Source organism: Callorhinchus milii, unplaced genomic scaffold (genome assembly GCF_018977255.1).
Source record: "Callorhinchus milii isolate IMCB2004 unplaced genomic scaffold, IMCB_Cmil_1.0 Scaffold2, whole genome shotgun sequence".
Classification (NCBI taxonomy): domain Eukaryota; kingdom Metazoa; phylum Chordata; class Chondrichthyes; order Chimaeriformes; family Callorhinchidae; genus Callorhinchus; species Callorhinchus milii.
In genome coordinates this window covers 42,472,897-42,497,425 of record NW_024704743.1, presented here as the reverse complement: position 1 = coordinate 42,497,425, position 24,529 = coordinate 42,472,897, and the positions used below count along the sequence as shown (strand labels likewise).

Genomic DNA, 24,529 nt, shown 5'->3' with positions numbered 1-24,529 from the left:
CAATCTACTTTACAATGTAACCTTTGAAGCATTTTGAAAGGTCTCGACGATGTGATAAATGCAAGGATTATTTTTATAATTAATGCTTGTTCTACCCGAGTATCGGCCATTTCTCTTTTAAATGTCCCTATTAATTCCATTTATACAGCTTTCTGGGTCGAACATTCCACAACTTCACCACCCTCTGTGAAGAAATGCCTCTTGACCTCAGTTCTTACCACTCTTAGATGTGAGTACTAGAGGGATAAGTCATTCACTATCTAGCCTGTCAATTAATTTCATTATTGTAAATATCTCAATGAATATTTCAATCAAATCACTGTTTAACCTCCTCTGTTCTAATGAATACAACCCAGGTCTATCCAGTCTCTCAATAACATGCCAACTTTGACGTATTCTCATTATAGAAACTAGTGATTCTGAAATAATTCAAGTCACTGCCTAGTCTTAAACACTCTTCCTGGTAATCAGTTGGATACAATCTATACAACAAAACACTTCCTAGAGTATGTCCTAAAATGACCATTCACACATTGAGCCTGAATCTGTGACTCTTGTCCTACTGCTATGGCATAACTGAAAGTATTCCGAGTTTACTTACTTAATCTCATATTGCATCTCATATGCTTATATGAGGTCCCCTCTCATACCTTAGATTCACAAGCCATATCCCTCTTTGCTACCAGCAGAAAAAACTCACACTCGGATTACAAAATTGTAAACATGATTGAAAAAGTAAACTCAGATCAATACTTTAGGATGTGTCAAGGCAGGAGCACAAGAGGATATAGGTTAAGAGTTGTAGAGGGCAATTTCAGACCAGATACCAGGAAGGTTTTCTTTACTCAGAAGCTAATAAAGGACTGGAACAGATTGCAGGAAAGCTGGCAGAGGCCAGGACACAAATCTCATTTAAAAAGTAGTTTGATGTAGTGAAGGGGAAGGAGGACGGTAGGGAGGGTATTCTGTGAGGATGAGATTTGATGGACTGAAGGGCCTTCTTCATCCAGACTAATCTTGTGACTTTGTAAGTTATAAAAGTTGTGCATCGTTTCCAGTTGTCATTATTGCAAATTTAGCATAATTAAATTAAACATAACAATAATTTAAGTCACTGCAAACAATAAATGAATAATGGAGGAGTGGAGCAAACAGAATACTATAGTCATTTGTAAATATTCTATTTGTATATGTTTGCTGCCAGAAATAGCTATGTAAGATAATTCCCCACTTAGGGTAATACCCTTTAGGTTGTTTAAATGAATGTACCTTGGCCAAAGAATGTTTGAATGATAAACTGCACATTATTTGTACATAGCCCAGCAGTGACTACCAGACTATGTCATTGTCTCTTGTAAATGTCATGCTCTGTGAAATAGAACACATTGATTGTTGATGTTTATACTGAGAGCCATATCAGCACAAAATGACCAAAAAGAGAATAAATTACTAATTAAAGTTAATAATATTAATGCTAGAAAGCAAGGAGTGATTTCAAAGTTCTCGTATACAACAACAACATGCATTTATATAGCGCCCTCCATGCTGGGTGGTGTCTCAGAGCACTTAACAATGGCGAAACCTGAGGCTGAATCAGGGGGAGGGGGATGGTGACCGTAGGAGCGAGCGAAGGTGATCTGAAGATGGGGAAGAAGGGTGTGAGGTGAATGAGTTGAGGGAGGGATTTCACAAATTTTGGGGCGTAGTGACTGAAGGCACGACCACTGATGGTGGAGTGGAGGATTTGGGGGACACAGAGGAGGCCAGACCCAATAGAGCGGATGCTGTGGGGAGAGAGGAGGTTAGAGAGATAGGGAGGTGTCAAGGAATGGAGGGATTTAAACGCTAGAGTGAGGATCTTGAAGTCAATCTGCTCGTGAGAGCTAAATATCTCTGAAGCTGGTATGAGTCCGCTGGGGCTGAATCTGGAATGGCAATGTTTCTTGTGTGTTATTGCTGGTAAGAATGTACTGTATGTGGTAAATATAATATATGTAAAGTGTTTGGAAACTAACAGTGGCCTGCTTCATATGTCCCACCTGATCTGCTTTTAGCCGTTCATCTCTCACTCTCTGGAACCCCAGCCTAGAGTCCCTCCACCTTTTCGCTTCCCTCACAGCTTTCAAAAGTCACCTCAAAACTAATCTTTTTTGACCGTGATTTTGGTCACCATTGCCCCTCCTCGTTCCCCCCCCACGCCCCAGCTTCAGTGCCAAGTCAGCTGCATGTAAGACTTTGGGACATCCTTCCTATACATGTAAATTGTCGTTTATATTTTTGTGACATTACAATTGTACAATTGAGGATAAGGAAAGGGCTCAAGGCTTTGGCTGCCAAGTCACACAAATATTTAGAAGCCAATATACATTACAAACCAGGACTATATGAAAATGTTGTTTATTTCACTCTGGAAGGGAATAACATCAGAGATAAACTCAGTCTCTCATGTGTGAAAGATGTAAAATACTGCAAAAATGCCATATGAAATCGTTAGTACATCCATAATAAAGTCAATTCTTCTATAAATATTCATTGGTCATTCTTATCAAGATAAACATGTTTCTTTCATTCAAGAGGAAAGGAAAGTATAAAAGTCGAAGCAGTGGAACCGACCAGGTGACCCAAAATAGCTGAGAACAACCGAGGGTTGCTGCGCTGAATCATTTATAACTCTTAGTAAATACATGTTGAAAAAATACCTCAGCAGTATTAAGTGATGTGGATGAAGTTGTTAGGTGGAGTGGATGTTTTTTCATAACAATTTGTAGAGTAACTATCTAACTTGTTGGAAACAAGCAAGTGTGACTCACACTTCACTGCCAACCATTCTGGCTGTGTAGGTTTCTTAAAATGATAGGTTTAAGATAGCATTGAGATGCCTGAGTGCTTCTATTACTCTCTGTTACAAGTCATCTGGCAAAACATTTCACAAAGTGGACAAGACTTTACAAAATTGTGAGTCTTTCTCAAAACAGTCATCATAGAGGTTTGATTTTAGATGGGTTTTTTGGTCAGTCAGGTGATTGCCACCTATCACCATGCTCAAGATTATTCAAACTAGACCGAGAGTTTCACTTAAGTATATCACCTACAGATAGAAATTTCCCTGTTTCTGGACGAACTCTGGAACACTCTTCCTCTATCCCTCTACCTTGTCCCGTTCTTCCCCCTTCAGGTCGCAGCTAAAGACCTTCCTACTTGACCGTGCCTGCGGTCACCTCACCTCCCCCAAATCAGCGTCATGCTTTGCCACTATCAAGCGCTCTGGGACGCTACCAGTGTGAGGGGCGCTATCTAAATGCAAGTTGTTGTTGTCTGGAATGAAATGTGTAACCTTTCTCTGGAGCAGGGAACCCAGGTTACCTAACACTGGAGAATATTAGGTACAGGTTAGCGAGAGCTAAGGCTTGGATATCTGGAATCTGTGTTGGGTACTGCTGGAGTTTAATTAGCTAAAACTGCTTAGCTTGTCATTGAGAGCATTGTCGGGTATGCTTCCTGCTGAGTGCCCGAGCTGTTGGGAAGAAGATGGTAATAACGTTCTCACGCATTTCTTGCTGAGCTGTGTTGCCCACTAGCAAGTTCTCAGGGAGTTCCTCTTACCTACCATCCACCTAGTGGGGGCTCAAACCTGCACTTGTCTGATGTCAAACGAGCAACTAATGACTCTCTTCCTTTGGGGGAAGGTAAGTGGGGTTTCCTTGGAGCTGAACTGGCTCCAAGGTGACATGTTTGGCAACAAAATGACAGAAGGAGGCAACCTATTGTGGCGTTCTCGCAATCCAGTTCCTGAGCCAGGCAGGTCTGCAGTAATCCAGGACACTGCTGATGCCAACACGGCCAGCCTGGCTCCTCAGCAGGACTTGAAAGAGCAGTCCAGTCACTGGGGGCAATGAATCCTCCCACACAGCTCATGTTAACCCTGCAAGCCAAAGCCCTAACATGTAGACTGGTCATAGCTGAACAAGCAATTGCTGTGCGCAATTGGCTGCCGCGTTCGCCCACAAATATACAGTCAATTCACTTTACAGTGTGTTCTGTGAAGCGCTTTGGGATGTCCTCCCGACGTGAAAAGCGCTATATCAAATACAAGGTATTAAATAGGAATTAAAGCAGCGGGAAAGCTTGCTATCAATGGCAAAGTATGCAGACAGAATGTCTGTCAGACATCAAGTCCTGGATGAGAGCTAACTTTCTACAGTTGAACGTCAACAAGACCGGTGACCTCCTGATTGGCTCCCGTTAGTGCCTCCTCACCTCAGGCGTTGACAGCATCACCACCATCCATCGCCTTGCAAGCCTTGCATGCGCCTGGGTTCAATTCCAGGCAGGGCGAAACCTTGGGGAAGATTCCTTACTCCACACGCCTAATAATAATCCCTCCAAAAATTGGTCATTTTCAATCCAGGACTGTTTGTGGGACACTGCTGTGCACAATTGGCTGCCGCGTTTCGCCCACAAATATACGGACAATTCACTTTACAGTATATTTTGTGAAGCTCTTTGAGATGTTGAGAAGACGTGGAAAGTGCTATATCAAATGCAAGGATTATTATTATATTATTATTATATATTTGCACCATGACTTGATCTGCCTATCCCCACCTCCGCAACATCGCCTGGCTCCACCACTGCCTCAACCCTCAGGCCGCTGAAACCCTCATTCATGCAATCTTGACTATACCATCTTACTGCTTGTTGGCCTTCCCAACTCTTCCCTCCATAGGCTGCTGACCATCCAGAACTCTGCAGCTCGTGTCCTCTCCTGCAACAGGCTCTGTGACCGTATCACCCCCACCCTCACTTGGCTCCACTGGCCAGAGAATAGAGTTAAAAATCCTCAACTTCAAAGTCCTCCACGGCTTTACTCCTTCCTACCTTTGTGATCTGCCAACCCCATATCAACCTATCTGCTCCCTCTGCTCAGCAGGCCCCTGCCCAGCACCACCACCATTGGTGGTTGCGACTTCAGCCTTTCTGCACCCACACTTTGGAATTCCATCTATCCCACATTCCCTTCATCTTCTCCCTCCCTTGCTTCCTTCAAGGCACGTCTGATAACCCTCGTCTTCGACCGCGCCTTCGGCTACCCTCCTATCCTCCCTGCCCTCCACCCTCCCTGATCCCAAACACCATCCGCTCGGGTCTAAATCTCTGATTGTCCATCGCCTCGGGACATCCTCTCGATGTGAAAGGCGTTATACAAATAATAATAATAATAATAATAATCCTTGCATTTGATATAGCGCTTTTCACGTCAGGAGGACGTCCCAAAGCGCTTCACAGAACACACTGTAAAGTGAATTGACTGTATATTTGTGGGTGAACGCGGCAGCCAATTGCGCACAGCAATGTCCCACAAACAGTCGTAGATTGAAAATGACCAATTTATTATTGTTTTTGGTTTTGGAGGGATTATTATTAGGCTCTGTGTGGAGTAAGGAAACTTGCCCAAGGTTTCGCCCTGTGCCTGGAATTGAACTCAGGTCTCTCACTTGCAAAGCGAGTGTTCTAACCACTGAGCTACAGGACTCCACAACCTCCTCCAGTACCAACTCCTGGCCCGCCGATGTTCTATCAGCTTGTCTGGCAGACAGCAAGGCCTGCATAAGTGTAAACTTCCTGCAGCAGAATATGGAAGCCATGCTCCTTGGCTCCCATCAACATCTTCACTTCTGAGGATCTAAACTCCTCAACTTCCCCGGGCTTTCCCTCAAACTCAATGAACCAATGCACAACTTAGGCATCTGGTTCGACCCCCAGCTGTCCTTCTTCCCCACATCCGGTCCCTGACCAGGACCGCCTTCTTCCACCTCCGCCACATTGCCCACCTCCAACCGTATTTTTACCCGAATGTAGGTTCAAATTTTAGATTTCGTGTTCAAATCCCTTCACTCGCTGGCACCTCCCTACCTCTCTGACCTCCTCACTCCCCAATCCACCACCCGGTGTCTCCACTCGACTGGCACCAGCTTCCTGCTCGTCCCTCGCACCCTCCACCCCACCATCAGCCACTATGCCGCTAAACTCTTGATATCCCGACATGGGGTCCTAACCCACAACCTTTTGACTCCTTGATGAGAGTGCTAAAAACTAAAAGTTAATGAGGGAGAACAGATACAATGTGCATTATCGCTCATTTCTGTTCTGTAATTTCGTTTTGCCCACAAATATACAGTCAATTCACTTTACAGTCTATTCTGTGAAGTGCCTTGAGACATCTAGAAGACGTGAAAAAGCGCTATATCAAATGCAAAGATTATTATTATTATTATTGTAATCTTTTTCTGAAACTTTTCATGAATCTATGCTTTTCTTTCCCTCCACCCAAATCCTTTGCAATTTGATGCTGTGATCTCTTTTCAGTGCCTTCCCAGCACAGCTTAGATCAAACCTCTAAAAGTCCCACATTCCGTGACCCCGAGGAACTCTTCAGCATCAAAATGCCATCTCTCTCAGCGATTTACCGAAGAATTTTGAAGTAATCTCTTGATTGATGTACTGGCTTTGTTTTGACAATTATAATGCTTTACTTAATGTCTTCAGGTGGCCAACTCTTAATGTCTTTTGTTAATCCTTGAATTGATTATAGGTTTTAGTGCTCTGATGCTGACAGGCTTTCTAATTCAACCTTTAAATGAAGTGGAATATGAATATTGCATATGAACTGATTTTGCAAGGCACTAAATACAATAATAATAATAATAACCTTGCATTTGATATAATAATAAAACAACAAAGTTATTAAAGGGACCTTTCCTCGCACATTTAACCTCCTGCTGGGAACTCTCGCCATAAATATTTTCTGATCTTCAAAGGTAATCAAGTACAATTCCATAATATTCATCCAAATAAACATATCTTCATTGGTCAACATACTGTCCTCAGTCACATGTTGCCCATTTTATTTCCAGTTCTGATGCATCAATACTGTTTTTGACTTAAGAACATTGGAACATAGCGTAAAGTAACAGGAGTCCATTTAGCAATCCTGCTCTACCATTTTATTAGATCTTGACAGGTCCTTTAATTTCTTTCTCCAACCCTTTCATATTTGTATTACTCTTAAAAAAGGAGACCTGAGTGGGCCAGCCCTGATAGTGTAGTGGAGAGAGCTGCAGGTTACAGTCTAGAACCTTACAATCTGTGTGGAGTTTGCTGGTCTCCGCTTGGGTTGCATGCGTAGACAATGATGTCTCAGCCTTCCCAGGTATGACAGAGGGGAAAACTAGCCAGGGTTCCTGTTATTGGTCTCTCTACTGGTTGTGTGCGTGTCTTGCAACCAAGTGGGAAAGAGGTTCGGCTCGGCTGCAATGCCCTCTTCAATTGAATGGGATTGTCAATACTCACTGCAAAGACTGACATACGAACAATGGTCACTTGGGTAACATAATCAGAAGGCAACCTGAGTACTGCACTTTCTGTGGAACTCCATACTAGCAAGACAAAACCAGACTAGGAGCAGAGAGGCAGGTGCCAGTGGGAGAAAATAAGAAAAATAAATTGGACGCACTAAATTTATAGAAAATAACAACTGAAATATCTAGTAAAATAGATAATTATGGCTTTGGATTCTGATAAACCACTTTGCATTAGAAAATCTTGAGTGTAATTTTTCTTGTGAGAATCTTGCTGGTGCAGTGAATAAAATTGCAAAACTGCAGACTATTACAGACTGCAGAGTGAGTATAATTTGTATAGTTTGCTGGAGCAAGAACAACAGATTGCTGAGTCTTAAGGCTTTTGTTTTAACACCCTACAGTATAGACCTTGTAGATCTCATGTGAACTTCATGAATTCAACTTATGCTGCTACAATACTTTCCAGAAATAGACACAACTACACAACAGAGGTCTGAGTACAAAGATTTGAGCAATGAAATGTTTGGTGGCACTGAATAATACCCAATTCTCACAAGACAAATGATGCATGTGATGTTCCAGTGTTCCACTTCATCTGCTGCTTATCATTTTGCAATTTCTTCCAAAGGAGCAATGCCATCCTGAACTGCTTTTTCAGTGAAAACGTTAGGCACTAGAGCAAGGTTCACAGTGCATGACACTGTTGTAGTTCAAAAGTGTTGGAGAGAATATGAGTTCAATTTAGATGCAATGATAAGGTGATAACAAGCTTTGAAAGCCTGTGGATTAATTGTAAGAGGAAAGGGAGAGTGAGGAGAGTGAAGAAGCTGACTTATGATCCTGGTAAAAAAATACAAAGCAATGCAAAATTACATAACAATGCAATGCAATGTAACATTTATATAGTGCGTTTCGAACCAGGAGGATGTCTCAAAGTGCTTCATGGTGCTGTATGGGTATCCGGGCTGAGAATGCAAAAACGACAACAACTTGCATTTATATAGTGTCCTTCAACCAGCATAACATCTTGGAGCACTGTACAGTGGTGAGGTTGGAGGCCGAGCATGGGAGAAGGAAGAGGGTGCTTACTGTAGGTCAAGATAGAGGAAGAGTGTTTAAGAGGATGATTTTTCAACTGAGAATATAGTTCAGAGGAAACGTATTATTGTAGTTTGATAAAATAATAATCTTGATATTCCTTGCATTTGAGGTTGAAAATAAAGGAAGCCAATAGAGGTTGCGATTGAGAGAGGTTGGTGGCTGAGATTTGAGAATCTGAGCTTCACAGTGAATCCTGTGAAGTCCTTTGTGATGTCCTCCCAAAGTGACAAGACTCTATACCAAATGCAAGGATTATTATTATTATTTTCTGGTCTGGTCATTTGCAATCAATATTCATCCTGTGATAATCAATGGGTTAGCAGTTGAACCATTGCAAATATTTTTGAGCATAGATTGTCAATATTGATGTTTGTCTATTGGAACAATGAAAGTCAATAAAAACTAAACAAATACCCAGAACAAGTGCAACACCTACTTGATACAGAGTAAACGTACTTCTCTTCTGTCCAAGCATGTGCTAATCTCAGAAAGACACCCCTCACTGCTGAAACACTGTGCCATTATTATCTGCTATCTATTAGTATTAGCATCTATTCTATCCTCTGAATAGCTTGCCAAATTGCTAGTATTTTTGCTGAGGATTCATCTTCACTAGGATTTGGGTTGCCTGCCCAAACTCATTTCACTTTGAAGCCTTTTAGTTAGCACACAGCTTCCGTAAGCTATATTCAAGCCTAGGTCCGAGAGAGGAACAGACTGTTTTAACTCAATTCCAATGCTTACACGCAATTTTTTCTTTTATCCAGAGGGGAATCAATGACTGTAACACGTTGCCAGGGAAGGTGAGGCCTGGAAACTTGATATATTTAAAAAGCAGCTTAATGTAGTAATAGGGGGACAGTAGGGTGGGTGTTCTGGAAGGATTTGATCGGACCGGCTAAATGGCCTTCTTCATCCAGACAAATCTGGTGATTTTGTGAAGTGTTTTTAGATGGTCTATCAACATGAAAAGCATTTTATTAAATCAAGCATTATTATTATTGTATTATTATAAAGAGGAAACAGATGTAAAGGTTGTAAAGGATAATTTGGGGATAGATATCTGGAAAGTTTCTTTACATGAGGGGAATTAGGAGCTGAAATGGTGGTAGAAACTGGACTCATTAAAGACATAACTTGGCACTAGAAGATTGTTTTTCTGGAAGAATGAGATGAAATGAGCTGAAGGATTTTTTTCATTCAAACCGCTTATGATTATTTTTGTTAGAAAAAGCTAATACTGTTCAATTTAATCTTTCAAATGAAGAACTTTTAATCACGCAATAATTAATTATGTTACAATGTAATTAATTGGTTAACGAATTATAATATTAACGATCCTTTCATTTGTTATATCACCTTATCACGTTGTTGCGGTGTCTCAAAGCATTTCACAAGAATACTCTAAAGTTGTGACTGTTTGACAGGGTAAATTAGAAGAAGCTATCTTTACTGGTAAGGGAGTCAGTGACTAGAGGAAAAATTATAAGATAATAATAATCCTTGCATTTGATATAGCACCTTATGACGTCTTCGAGACGTCTCATCAAAATAGTCATCAAGAAGAGCGAAAGTTGGACTGAATGGACAGCATGCTCTGAGAACTGATGCAAACTTGATAGGCCTCATGGCCTCATTCTCCTTTAAAAATCTTTATGATTCACTAATTCCACACAATGCAAGGTAATGAAAGGAAGCTGAAACAGAAATCCATACATAAAAACATTTTATTGAATAGTATCATATAAATAATCTTGGTACAAAATGTTACTTAGCAAAAAAAATGACTCAGTTTTTTCCCATTTGCCAAAATTATAGATGTTGATGACAGTAACTATTCTTTGCAGACCTTGAAATGAACAAGCAAGTATTGTTTTTTAACAAGGAATAAACATAAACAAAGGTCCTTCATTGGCATTAGCTATTTGAGTTTTACCAATTGGCCCAGCCACATTAAAATGTTTCATGTAACAACATTTTAACCTAAATGTTAATAGCCACAAAGTTATTTTAAAACTGCAAGTCCTACTATCATAGACATCTGACTGAATTAGTGACAAAAGGTGGGAGCTTTCAGTCTACATCTGAAAACATATATCAGGATACCCACATGAAACAAATATACAGAGGACATAAATGTAGCCCATATGGAGTTCTTATACGTCTCCTTTATGTTATTTCCTTCATTTACAATGGAAGATGAATTAATGCAAAATCCAATGTACCTGTGTCCAAGGCTTTATGACCTGCAAACCCAGAATGATGTTTACATCAGTGCATTGGATTTTACAGCACCTACAAGTACCCACGGGCAATCTATAAGAACGTGACCATTTTAGTACAATTTATCCATCACATAGACTAATGTAACAGCTGTAAATGTGTTCCGCGTGTGTAGTCCTTCCACAAACCAGCCACCCAAAAAGATTTAATCTACTGCTAAATGACAAGTATACAAATTGATTATTCATTCAAATGCCAGAAGAGGTTTTCAAAGACTGCTTATAATTTTACTATTACTGAAACAGGCTGTCATTTCTGCAGATGAGACATTCAGTGCCCAAGTAACTCAACCAAGTCTCTTCTAATTTCACTAAGCAAAACAATAATCAGTGTCAAGATTGTCTAGGCTAATCCTAACTGGACAATGGGTACAGTTATGGATTTTAGATAACACTAATCTCACAGAAGTGTCTTTCTAAACATGATTGAAACAAAGCAAATAGATACAGAGCTGGGGGGAAATTCTCCCTTGTTGGTAACAGGTCTGACCTGGGGAAATGAGCTTTTGCAATGGGGTTTCTTATTATATGGGTTGACCACCAAAGATCGGAAAATGTATCAACAAGACAAGAGTAACCCCTCCTCAGCCACCTCAATTGGTGTTTCAGCATGTGCAAAAAGTGGAATCATACATAGTGGAAATTCAAATATTAATGTAATATTTTGGCAAAAACATAAACAGTGCACGTGTTGGAACATTGATAGGATTGGGTAACTATGTATTAGTTGAGCAACAACATTGGTCTACATTCTTATATAATCTCAGAATATTTATTTAAAACACAAACTCTTAACATTTACTGTAGTGTTCAAATACAATCTCCCAGTGGCTTTGCAATATTTTACATTGCATAAGATCAGTAGTTGACAAGAAAGAGCAATGGTGAACACAGGTTTAAATTGTGCCGGACAGGCCCTCTAATCGACTTTTCATTGAAGACAATATGAATTGGTTAGAAATTGAGTATAAAGTTTGATGCTGGATGTTTGCACGCCCTAACATTTGTTAACCTTTGCTATGCTGAAAAAAACCCAAAATGGCTCCAAATAGTTAGAACAATGTTTTCAATGGGATTGTAATTAATACTACAAATAATCCATTTGAGTTAACGTTTATGTGTGTATTCAGCTCTCTCAGAGGAGGTACCAAATAACTTTAGGCGATGCTGTTGGAGCCACACTTTTATTATGGAATATTCCCAGCTTCAGGTAGTCTGAAGTTCAATAGTATAGAGCGGATGCTTAATATATCTCAGGGTCTACCTTAAAGGTACATAAGTAATTAACAACTGTTCAGAAATATCCATTCTTCACAGCAGCCTTATGCCATCGCAGCTGAGCTACTTTTTTGATGTCGTGGTCACTGTGGATTTCAAACAATGCTAGATTTTTCTTAACTTCTTGGAAATGAATTCCCATTTCTTTGTGAGGCCTCACCTAACATAGCTCCGCAATTGCCAGAACAAACTGTTTTTTAAACTTCAACCAGTGGGATATTAATTCTAAAAGGGAAAGACGTGTACAGTGTCTAGTGTGGACAGCTCCTCATTGGGGGAAGGGAGAGGCCACAAATGGTACAAAACAACAAGAATTACAGAGAAGAATGAGTGAGTGCAGACTGATACCAGTGCTGTCTTCAAAATACAAATATTTATTCTCTTCCTATCATCATGCTAGAATGCAACCGAGCCCTGAACTTAAGTATGAAGAATTCCACTCGCCTTCCTCAGCAAGGCCACTGTGAAAGGATGAGACTTATAATAATAATAATAACCCTTGCATTTGATTTAGCACTTTTCACGTCTCCTAGACGTTTCAAAGCGCTTCACAGAATATGCTGTAAAGTGAATTGACTGCATATTTGTGGGCTAAACGCGGCAGCCAATTGTGCACAGCAGTGTCCCACAAACAGTCGTGGATTGAAAATGACCAGAAACATTCACATTCCCCATTGTTCAATTCCCTGCTCTTCTTTCAAAAAGAGTCATGCAATGCTCAGCAGTTTGGCAAAGGGCCAGGAAATTTCAAATTAAATCGAGATCTGTCCCTCATCACCAATCTATCAATCACTCTGTTGAATTCAAAGAAGCTGGCAGTGATGTTGCACGAGGCAATCCCATTGTTACTTATCGCTCTACACAGTCTTACATGGAAACTGAATTGTTTAAGTAGCTACAGAATATTTTCCCCCGATTGGAGTACATTATGACTGTGTGTACATTTGAAATGTAGTTGCTGTGAAAAAGATACAGGGATAAAAAACAAACGGGAATGTTGGGTTTCCAGATCAAAATTTAAAGGGCATTTAATCTAACACAGCTCAACGTTTGATGTGAAATCTCCACATCTGTATAGTGCTAATTCCCACAAATGTGAGCTGTATGTTGTTGCATTCTGAACCATGAAATGAGTTCTCCCTCTAAATCTCCATTATGTCCAAATGCAATGCAGCTAATTTGGATGAAAAACACATTTTTATAAGATCCTCAGCTGCATTCACGACATGGATATTAGTGAGCTCTTTTGCCTCTGTACCAGTGATCAAACTGTCCAGTGTTAGCCCTAAATAATATAACGCTTAGCAGTGAGGAGAATAGAAGAGCAGCGAGGCAAGGAATCCAAAGCATAAGGGCTTGCTGAGCTCAAATTAGGTGACCTTTCCGGCATTATATTTGAGAGGCAACTTGAAAATAACTGACTGTCTGACTGATGCTGCAGGTCCAATTGTTATGAATCATTGGTACAGATGTCAAAGTGTCAACAGTCAACATGTTACCTCTTTGAGGCGAAGGCTGCAAGCTCTTTATTTAATGAGAGGTCAGCCAGGCCTCTCCTCCTACGTACTCAGTAGTACATGATGCATCTACTTCAATGAACACAACCATCTGTCTGCATTAGGCAGACATTCCAGGCAGGTATCAGACTGTTTTTTTCTGTTTTTTAAATGTATTCTATTCTATTTTATGTTTCTCATCTTATTACACACTCTGAACCTTTAAACACATTGCCTTTTACAATTATTACCATGGCTGGAACTTCCCAACTAAACACTGAATATGTGGTGTACAGAAGCTAAGATGTAGTTGACGAGCTGATTCTGTTACAGAGTTGGACAATAATAAGCTGCCTCCGAGAGAATTTGTTTGAGCCAGTTAGTGTGATCAGTGAATCATCACACTCACTTGAAAGGCCACGCTCCTCCTAGGGCACTGTTGTTTTCCAGTTTTGGCAAGCACTACTCTGCTGTGTTTTAAGTGAACAACTGATGAAGCTCCCTTAGAAGCCCAAGTCTCTTGTTCTGTGGCAGGCTTTGAATTAACACCTGCTTTCATCTTCGTGATGAGAAAGTAAAAAGGGGAGCTTGCATTATTAGTTTTAATGTTTGCAGCTCAGAAACAGCTGCAGCATCAGACAGTCAACAACCAAGCAAGTTAACTTTTTTAAAACGCACCTGTAGTGATTCACATCTACACTACGTTAGACAGCTCTACATACAATATGTATGCATCTGTGTATATTGAATCTAAGTAACAGTACAGTACATTGTGAAGGAAACATTTGACTCAAACCACGTGTTCAGCTCAAACATCTAATTCAATTATTTTACTCTAGGGATGTGCCAGCTAGTTGTGTAACTACCTCTTGTAATCCTGGGAAAACTTCGGATATATCTTGTTAAGTTGCATGTGTGTCATTTTCAGCACATTGTGTTATGTGCCCATTGTGATGCATTTGAAGTTTACTTTCAATAGGCATAATATAACTGTCAATGCCATACCTGGACCTTTAACCTTGACATTGCAGTGTGCAAGTTACATACACAATATGACATATTCTAGGTTTCCATCAATAGGCATACCATTTTCATGTTGACCATTCCTGAAAACCTGTTCAGTCCATTTAATGCTGGACTTGGATTTCTTGGATATGGCCGCTTGGAGTTCGGAAAGATGCACAAAAAAGCTTCCAAACAGGAAACAAGTACCGAGGAATACTGTCTGCCACTGGGTTCTAACCCAGATCTTGCAGCTGACAACATTTGGATTAACCAGTTTCAAGATCTTGCCCTAAGCACATTTGAATACGTTTTATATTCTTGGTGCGGCTGGCATTTACCTGTGAAGCATCTTTGCATGAGAAATAGACCAAGGATTAAATTTACGCCTCCACCAGATTTGCCATAAGAAATGGGAAAATTCCTATGCAGTGTGAGCACACGATACAGTATAAATTTGTGTAACAATGGGTCTTTTTTTTGGAGATTCATTTCCTTAAATGAAGCATAAATGACATACTTTTCAAACTGGACCATTCTGAGAACATGAATAAGTGAACAAAGTCCAAAAAGTCACAATAAATGTTCATTTAGTAGGGAAGGATTTGGAAAAAGTTAAGTAATGGCCCATGTGTTAACACTGGAACACATTCAGTCCTTCTGACCGATGGATTTCAGGACACGACTTTACTTGCTAAGAGTCCCTGTCGCTGTCTTCACCTCCGTACATGTCTGCGAGTTTTTTAAACCGAGGTCCCCAATCACTGAGGTAATCGTAATCCTGGTCTGTCTCTGTGGTAACTGATTCTAAGGAACTGAGTGACTCAGCTATGGAACCAGTTCCTTCATAGGCATACGTCGCTAGGGAGTCATAAGGAGGTGCACTGGGATCGACATCATTCTCCTTTAACCTCTGGTTAATGAAATCTTTGACGTCGGTGTTGTCTTGTAGTGGTGGGGTCCGTCGTGGCAGAAGGAAAGTCTCTGGCTTGATATCCCTGCGCAACTGGCTGTCTTCTATCACTTCAGGGTTCCTCAGCGTACTAATGTCGAAGGCCTGTGTGTCCTCCTCTCCACCTCCTTCATCATTGTAACTGACAATGTTATCTCGAATGTCCTCTTTGGAAATGATGAGAGGCTCCTTCTTTCGTTGCTTTCTCATGGCAGCAAAGAGCACTACAATAACTAAACATAACAAGAATACTTTAGATTTAGTTGTTTCAATTATAATCACAAGACCATGAAAGAGGTTCCTTCCAGAATACCCACTTGGATGATATCCTACCACAGTTTTCAAAATGAGTCCAGTGAGCTGGCCTCAACTATCCTTCCAAGTAATTATTCTGGTCGTTAATTACCACCTGGGTAAATAAAAACTTCCTGATATTTGTCTTGAAGTTGTCCTTACGACTCTAAACCTGTGTTGTCTTGTTTGACTGTCTTGGTGTATCCTAAACAATCGTTCTATGTTTACTTTCTCAATTCCGTTCCAAATCTTATATATCTCTGGGAGTTCCCCTCCAAGATATGCCTTTCCAAGACTGAAGACCCCTAGCTTGCCTAATTATTGCTCATAGCTTGTTCCTCTGACACTGCGGATCATTCTTGTGACTCTCCTTTGGTTTCTAGAGCTTGGGCAGCCCCAGAAATGTGCGACCACAAATGTACACAGTACATTGGTGTGGCCTTACCAGAGCACTGTACAGCTTCTCGGGATCTGAATTCTGCTGATTTGGCAATACAGCTCAGTATCCTATTTGCCTTGCTTATTACTGCCTCACACTATTTAGTTCTTTCCCATCCATTCGTATATGTGCCTCCTATTCTTACTTCCTACATAGCACCTTACATTTATCTACATTAGCCTTCCTTACATCGAGACTGGGAAGTCATTACTGTATATAAGTTGCAGGAGGGGATCAAGTACAGAGCTTTGATACCTAGTATCATCAGTCTTTCTTGTGATACTTCGTTCAATGCCTTTCGGAAGTCTCAACATTTTTTAAAATTGTTTTTCTAATTTACAATAGCAATAGGAAAAATGTCTTGTATATACTTTATTTGCTGACCCAGAGCGGTGAAAAATTACGAATTGATCTACCATAACTTATTAGGATCCAGTGCAGATATTTACTGTCAGCAAACAATGGAAAAAACCCTTCACAAACTTTTTTAATCTACTTCACTTTATAAAGAAACCAATGCAATGATGTCAATGCCAATAGCAAATGTCTTTCATGCAAGATATGACTGCATAATAAGCAGTCCTGCTGTTCCAGGATGTTGTCGTAGCGATATAACTATGGTAAGCAGCTAACAGGCTGGCATAGCCACTTGTATGATGTTTTAAGGAGTACTCATTTGTTCTTCCCGATGATGGCCTTTCACTTTCATACACAGGGGAAGGAAAGTTTTCCTTGTGTAAAAATACTATAGAACAGCACAAAAAGTCTTAGAAAATCTGATACCTCTAGATAGCGACAGCTACTGGAAAATACCGAAAACTTTCTAACATGCTGTTCTATCCCAGCTTTCTTCTCATCCCTACTTAATGTCTCTAACAGGATACAGTTTTAATCTTGGGTTGAGATGAATTCTGCCATGTTGATTATTTCATGTCACTTACCATTCTCTACTCAGATACTGACTGCTGTGCTGCAATTGTGCCTCAAACATACTGTGACAGCTAAGAGACAATAAGTAAGAACAGGCAGTTAATTGAAATGAAAATCTAACTGCTTGAAAGGCACTCACCAAGGAGAATAATGATGCACAGCAGAATGGCAATAAGAGCTCCAGTGCTGAGGCCAGCAGGAAGGATTATAGCTTCAGCATTACAAGACTGCATATTGCCATCGCGGTCACAAGCGCACACTCCAATTACAAGAGTGTTGGTGCTGCTCTGAATAGGATATTCTTTGTCAGAAATGACAATTGGCAGAAGATAGGTGCTCATTTCCTGACGGCTGAATCCAGTTCGTTTGGTCAGAATTCCTGCTGTGTTGTCTGAAAAGAATTTTAAACATGAAAGATTCAAATCTCTACAAAACAGAAAGCAGAATAAGAGAGACCTCTGATGGTGCTTTTCAGACGAATAGCCCCGAAAATTGTATGCCATACATCATTGAAGACTGTCAGTTATTTTCCTCCCTTAGGATCTGCTCTGTTCCCTTCTCATCTTCCTTCCAAAGACTTCCCAACCTCTTAGCTTAGCAGTGTGGGGCATGTGGTCCAAGAGAGAGGAATCAGGGTATTTGAAGGTAGCTCAACAGTCTATGGTTCTGACAAAGTGACAATGTGAACTTCCTGTCAATGTGGACTGAATTTGGCAACACACATTCTGCAACACTCCCCACAAATCAAATGAGGAAAGCATGAATATCCCACATGAGGAAAGGACATCCACTGAACAGATTTCTTTTTAGCTCGGGAATATCTGAGAACCTAGAGAATGAGATAGTTCGAGTGGCAGACTGGTCTTGAGTCCCTGATACATGTATTGGTTTCTTATTTTGTCTTTTCATTGTTTGGACATTTTTTTTGTTACAAATCCTTACCTTCATTGTCCCGAACTGTGAAGTTTGGGTTATGGACGACTTCTGGAGCCAAACTGAAGAAAAATTTGGATCCGCTAGGGGGAGAATCCTGATCCACAGCACTGACTGTCTGTATCAACTGGGTCAAAACACAGTAATGTTAGCAGTCAACCAAAACAAATACAAATATGAAAGCTAGTTCTCTTCTTTACCTACTTTAATTTACTCTCCTCTCATTTTGACTTAGGTATAGGTTCCTTCCACTTAGGTATAGGTTCTCAGGATTTGATAGTGCCTCATTCTTGTCACCCAAATGACCATTTGTGTGAGCCTTGATAGTGGCTGTTGGCAGGTTATGTATTGGAGGGAACAGAAGGTATCCCAGTACAGACCTCTGAGGCACCTGCTTAAAACTTTCCCCATTTCGACTGGGCTCCCCCAACATTTACCCTCTGCTTACTTCCCCTTCAGCAATTACAAATCCATGCCTTGCCCTTGATAGCCAGTTACTTCAATTTGTGAAGGAGATGTTCTTGTTCATAGACACCTCAAGGTAGGATGAACTGAGCAGGGAGAGGTCACAATGGCATAGCAAGAGATTCCCATCTGAATATCTGTCTGATTGATACATTTGTTGGGGCAATGAAGCTGATTCAATCTGCAATGAATCTGAGATGCATTATCTTAATGAAAACATACATTCAAAATATTAAACAAAGTGCATTGAACGCATGTACCAGGTACTGTTATTTTATCCATTTTTATTCTGTGGTTCTTTGATTGTTATGTGCATGTTCAAAAGCGATCAATTGTAATTTATGTTGAGATCGTGTGACGATATTATCATGGAGTTGGGATGTCTTATGGGCTTCAGCCATTGAAGTACAAAGAAAGTTGCATAAACAGCAATAAATTTACTTAACTGAAGCATTTGTGAAGCCGCATAATCTTATGATACAAAGTGCCTCAAAACAACTATAATAGGCGTGTGGATATTTTGTGGATTGCAATTCAGACCAGGCAGCCTGTTTCTTAGTTATGGCTACATCACTCCATTGCCCACTGTTTTTTAAGAAAAACTTAGCTTCTGCCCTTAAACTCTACCTGGCCAGCCTCAGCATTTTCACAGACAAAAGTCTCATAGAACATGGGAAATTCAGGAGCGTTGTCATTGATGTCCAAAACCTTGATGTAAACAGGTGCACGGCTGCTTTGCTTGTGAAGGTCTGCAAATAAAAATAAGTGTAATTCTCAAAAACCTTCAAATAAATAACAGTACACATGAGTTTGGTTGTAATCATACTTAATCCTTGTATAATCCTGATACAAGGGTAATCTGGACCAAAGGAACCCCAACATATATACATACCGTTCCCATTCATCCCTATCGTTGTGAAATCCTACTCAGTGAATAATCCCTATCTAAGCAATAAAGAACTTGGCAGACTGGTTCTCTGCTTATCTGACATGAGCTGCTTTGGAAATAAAATGATGGATAACATGAAAAATCAAATTGTTTTGACTATTTTTCAGTCAAATCAGAACCAATGATTTACTTCATTTCTCCAGAACAGAAATAAACAGACTTCACTATTGATTGGAAAGAGTGACGTTACTGTGAATTTTCTGCGCGCAGATGAGGATTCTGAGGTGCTTGAACCAACCATCTGCACCTTCCGATTTACTGTGTTTAAGTTATACATGCATAATAGGCATTGGGTCAGTTAGTTGGTGAAAAAACGCCATGCCTTACTATAGAGTGTCAACAAAGCTTATTTGCTTTTCTCTCCAATTTCCTCCCTATCTTTTCTTTTCTGGTGGCAGCTGTTTAAGTCAACGGTAATCATTCTGAGGCTTTTTGACAGCAGGGGCCATCACACCCATGCCCAATCTTGTTTTCACCTGACATCAGTTCACACATATTTTCTTGGGGAATCAAGGGATCGTGATTAGAAATGAGAGCCCTGGCTCATATTTTCCCTTCCCTAACCGAGGGACACAAAGACTACTAGTGTAGCCCAGCATTGCTACAACTGACATCAGTTACCTCAGCAGGAACTGATATGACTGTCAGTTCTCTTTCAGAGGCACTGTGCTGAGAAAAAGAAGGAGCAAAACAAAACCTGTTTAGGAGACACATTGTCACGGTTACCCTGTTTTTGCAATCCTTTGTATTAGTAAAATTCTCAAGTACAACATTGAGTGAGAACCTTCACAACGTGAAGATGAATGTAGATGGTGTTCAGTGGCTACTTACTTGTCTCGGTTGCTATAATTGTAATATTGTGCCAAGGCATCTCTTCTCGGTCAAGTGTTTTCAACAACACAATTGATCCAGTTGTCGAGTTTATGTTAAAATACCGATCCAAATCAGTATGCCGATCTATTGAATACCTGAAAAAATAAAGTTAAAAAGATTTTTTATAAAAAGGGTTTGAAAACAACTGACTTTTTTACCACAACAACTTGCGCCCTTTCACATGGGGAGAAATGGGCTGGGGAAGGGGGGGAAGTGGTCATAGGTACAGTCAAAGAGGAAACTCTTCAGGTGTGATCTGAAGACTGGCAAAGCAGGGGCAACAACAATAATTTGGATTTATATAGCAACCCTAATGCAGGGTAGCATCCCAGAGCATGTAAAGTGGGGCCAAGATGGTGGGACTGAGGCAGGGATTTACAGAGTTATTGAGAAGATTGCACAAGAAACTGTGTGACATTTACATGACCAGTCAACATGCCCAACTGAGTGTTTTAAAAATAAAGAGTGGTTCCTTCCTGCATGATCAATAGTGTTTGTTCTACTTATTGACTACACTGGACATTCAATTGACCCAGTGCATGGCTTTACACATACTGAGTTGCCCACCGTTACACAAGCCACATGTTATTGCTGCTGAATAAAGTGTTTGTGTCTTCCATTCTAGGATCACTGTAGATGTTATTTCGCCAGTATATTTATTTCAAATTGTCTCCCATCCCAGCCCTCTACGAAAACACACAGAGAGGTTGAACTTCGACTTAAACTATGCCTGTAAATGCAATCTCTGAAGTTACATTTCACTATAAAACCATTTTCTTACCCTGAAACCTTAGACCTTGAGATTATTTCACTAACAAACACATTCTTAACCAGTGCAGACTTCAACCTGCAAAGATAAAACACTAACTAAATTGCACAGCGTAAAATAAAAGCTTTACGTAGGAAGGAACATAGGAACAGGAGTAGGCAATTCAGCACTTCGAACCTGTTCCACCATTTAATTAGATCATGGCTGAGCTGTATCTCAACTATTCCTTTCAATTCCAATTTCCTGCTTTCTCCCCATATTTCTTAATACCCTGACCTACCAAAAATCTATCAACCTCACTCTTGAAGGTGTGAATGGATCCAGCGTTCACTGCCTTTTGTGGGAGAGAATTCCAGATTTCTACCACCCGTTTCGGTTTGAAACTGAAACTAAGCTTTAGAAATCCATATAACCCTTCTTGTCACATTTAATAAGATTTCCTGTAAGAAACTGGTGAGGAGAACTGAGAACAGTATTAAAGCTAAGTTGGTGGCATGGATCAAAAACTGAACGATTCAAAGATAAGGTGAGTGGGGTAAATGGATATTTTTCAGATTTGGTCATGGCGTATCCCAGGAACCTGTGCTGGAACTTCTGTTATTTTCCATTAATATAAATTATATGGAAATAAAGGGAATAACTTCAAAGTTTGCTACTGATACTAAATACTACCAGCTACCAACCCACCTGTTCCCTCCGCTCAGCTGGCTCCAGCCTGCTCCACTTCCCCCAAGCCACCCGCCCCACCATTGGTTGGAGAGCCTTTAGTCACTCTGCCCCCAACCTCTGGAATTCCATCTCCCAGTCACTCCGCCTCTCCCACTCCTTAGCCTTCTTCAAGTGCCACCCTCAAGACCGTCCTCTTCGACCATGCCACCCCCTTTCCCTTCCCTTACCCATCCAACCCCAGCTTGGGTCTGAAATGCTATACTATGTCCAGCACCTTGGGATGTCCTCCTGACGTGAAAGGCGCTATACAAATGTAATCTTGATGTTGTTGTAAATTAGGAGACTTGAAAAACAATACAATTGACCTCAGCTGGGAGAAAAAATAAGGTGAAATACTTGCTCCTGATTGCTTACCGGAGACCTCTGTTGGAAGATATGCTTTTGTCGATATTAAACAAGGATTTTTTTGGAACTACTAAGAGTTCCCATGTATTTGTCTGATAACCAATAAAGAAATAGTCTACAAATACAGATAACTGCAAGGTGCAACCTATAGGAAATAGGAATAGGAGACACATGTACTCATGGATGGAGTGGAACTTTCCAAGGGGGAACATGAAAGAGATCTAGGGGTGTTAGTTGACTCATCGCTTACCATGTCAAAATTGTGTGAGGCCATAATAAAACAAGGCAAACAGGATTCAGGTCTATAATTCCAGATTGGTTGAATTAGAATCCCCAAACATCATATTCAAACGATATTGCACTCTAGATAGTTCACACCTAGAGTATTGCATACAGTTCTGATCATCACAACATAAGACATAATATTCCTCAATGTTAGGGGAATGAACTATGAGCAACAATTAGTCAAGCTAGGGCTCTTCAGTCTGGGATGCCTCAGTGGGAACCTAATGGAGGTATTATAAAAATGGGAATGGGATGGAAAAAGTAAACCCATAACAATATTGTGAATGAACCAAAACAGTAGAAGAAAACATGCATTATGTTCAGGGTTACAAAGGGAAATTTCAGGACAGATACCAGGAAGCTTTTTTTAGCCAGAGCATAAACAACAATTGGGAGGGTGGTTGAGGCCAGGCTCATTTAAAGAGACAATTTGATGCTGTGATGGGTGGATGTAAGGTAGGTATTCTGGATGCATGAGATTAAATGGATTATTAGGCCCTCTTCATCTAAACTGATCTTGTGATGTGTTTTTTATTTGACTAGCACAAAGTGTGCAATTTTTTTAGCTGCATTTCATCCACAAATGTACAGTCGATTCACTTTACAGTATAATCTGTGATGCGCTTTGAGATATCTCAACAACGTGATAGGGCACCATATCAGATGCAAAGATCATTATCATTATTATTCTCTCTATACAAAGGACTGAATTTGGCTTTGATGATGCCTATGGTTGAATAGCCTGCTAACACTCATTGCCAAGGCTCACACATAAATAATGACCTCTTGAGCTAGGTACAGCTGGGTTAACTGCAGCTTGTGGAGAAGGAGAGCAGGAGTCAAAATATTTTTGTGGGAGAAGACAAAAAAGTGGAAGAAAAAAAATAATGATAATGGTAACTTGGTGAAAAGCAATGCTTCTCGCTCTCTTTCTCTCTCATAACTCTATTAGATATTGGTTTAAGTATTGAAAATGTGATACATGTTGAGATAATTATCATTAGTGAAAATTATCACTTTACATATCACATTCTTCACTCTGTTGATTCTCCTTGGCACAAACAGTCCTATCAAGGTTTAAGTCCTTAGACTCCCTATGCCTCAAATGAAACAAAGCATAACATTAATAATGTGTACTGTAATAAATAATTCTTGCATTTGATATAGTGCTTTTCCCGTCTTCTAGACATCTCAAAGCCCTTCACAGAACATACTGTAAGGTGAATTGACTGTATATTTGTGGGCAAAACGCGGCAACCAATTGCACACAGCAGTGACCCACAAACAGTCGTGGACTGAAGTGACCCATTTATTATTGTTTTTTTTGAGGGATTATTATCAGGCGTGTGGAGCAAGGAAACGTGCCCAAGGTTTCACCCTGATGGGAATCGAACCCAGGTATCTCGCAAGGCGAGTGCTCTAACCATTGAGCTACAGGACTCCACACACACACACACTGTAATGTGCATAATCAGCTACCATCTCCATTCTGCTATTGGGTATTATAGGAGGTTGCCATAATGGCATGCTGTTAGACTGCAAATGACAAGTATTAGAGTTCGTCACAACGGATCTCAGAGTAATAAAGGAGATATTTTTGGTTTGAATTGCTGTCATACATTTGACTGCCCATTAATATCAATATAGTTAAGTAAAGTAGATTGCAAAGTCCTCTTTTCAACATTTGTCATTTGCCTACAATGCAAACACATTTTATTTAACATGACCAGTAATATTGGCACAATTAACAAACTTAGGAAAGGAGAATTCGAACAATCTGGGGTCTTATACTGCACTCTTGAGCTAAATGCACCAGTTAAGCAGCAAAGTTACAGGTGGCACATTGTGGACACATTTTGCGAGACCATAACATAGCCTGAAGAGCATGTGTAACTTATTGTGGCATCTGGATCAATTCCAGGCATCAGTCCATTTGTCGGCTGGATTTGGTATTGGTGTTAGCCACACTGTCAACGCCCTTGGATCGCACTTGGATAATTGCACAGTACATTTTTGATGATTTTGCCAGAAGTCCTCAATACAGGA

The 24,529-nt window shown here is 40.3% G+C and overlaps 1 protein-coding gene across 1 annotated transcript in view; it reads right to left on the bottom strand.

The window, feature by feature from the left end:
* Positions 1 to 15,146: 15,146 nt before the first annotated feature.
* The window catches only part of LOC103179929 (cadherin-6-like), an 89,333-nt gene continuing 79,950 nt past the window's right edge, over positions 15,147 to 24,529 (bottom strand). Inside the window, 5 exon segments of the mRNA XM_007895463.2 lie at positions 15,147 to 15,705; positions 17,275 to 17,526; positions 18,078 to 18,195; positions 19,161 to 19,282; positions 20,314 to 20,450. Of these exon segments, the coding sequence (XP_007893654.2) occupies positions 15,215 to 15,705; positions 17,275 to 17,526; positions 18,078 to 18,195; positions 19,161 to 19,282; positions 20,314 to 20,450 (1,120 nt within the window). The 3' untranslated portion in view covers positions 15,147 to 15,214.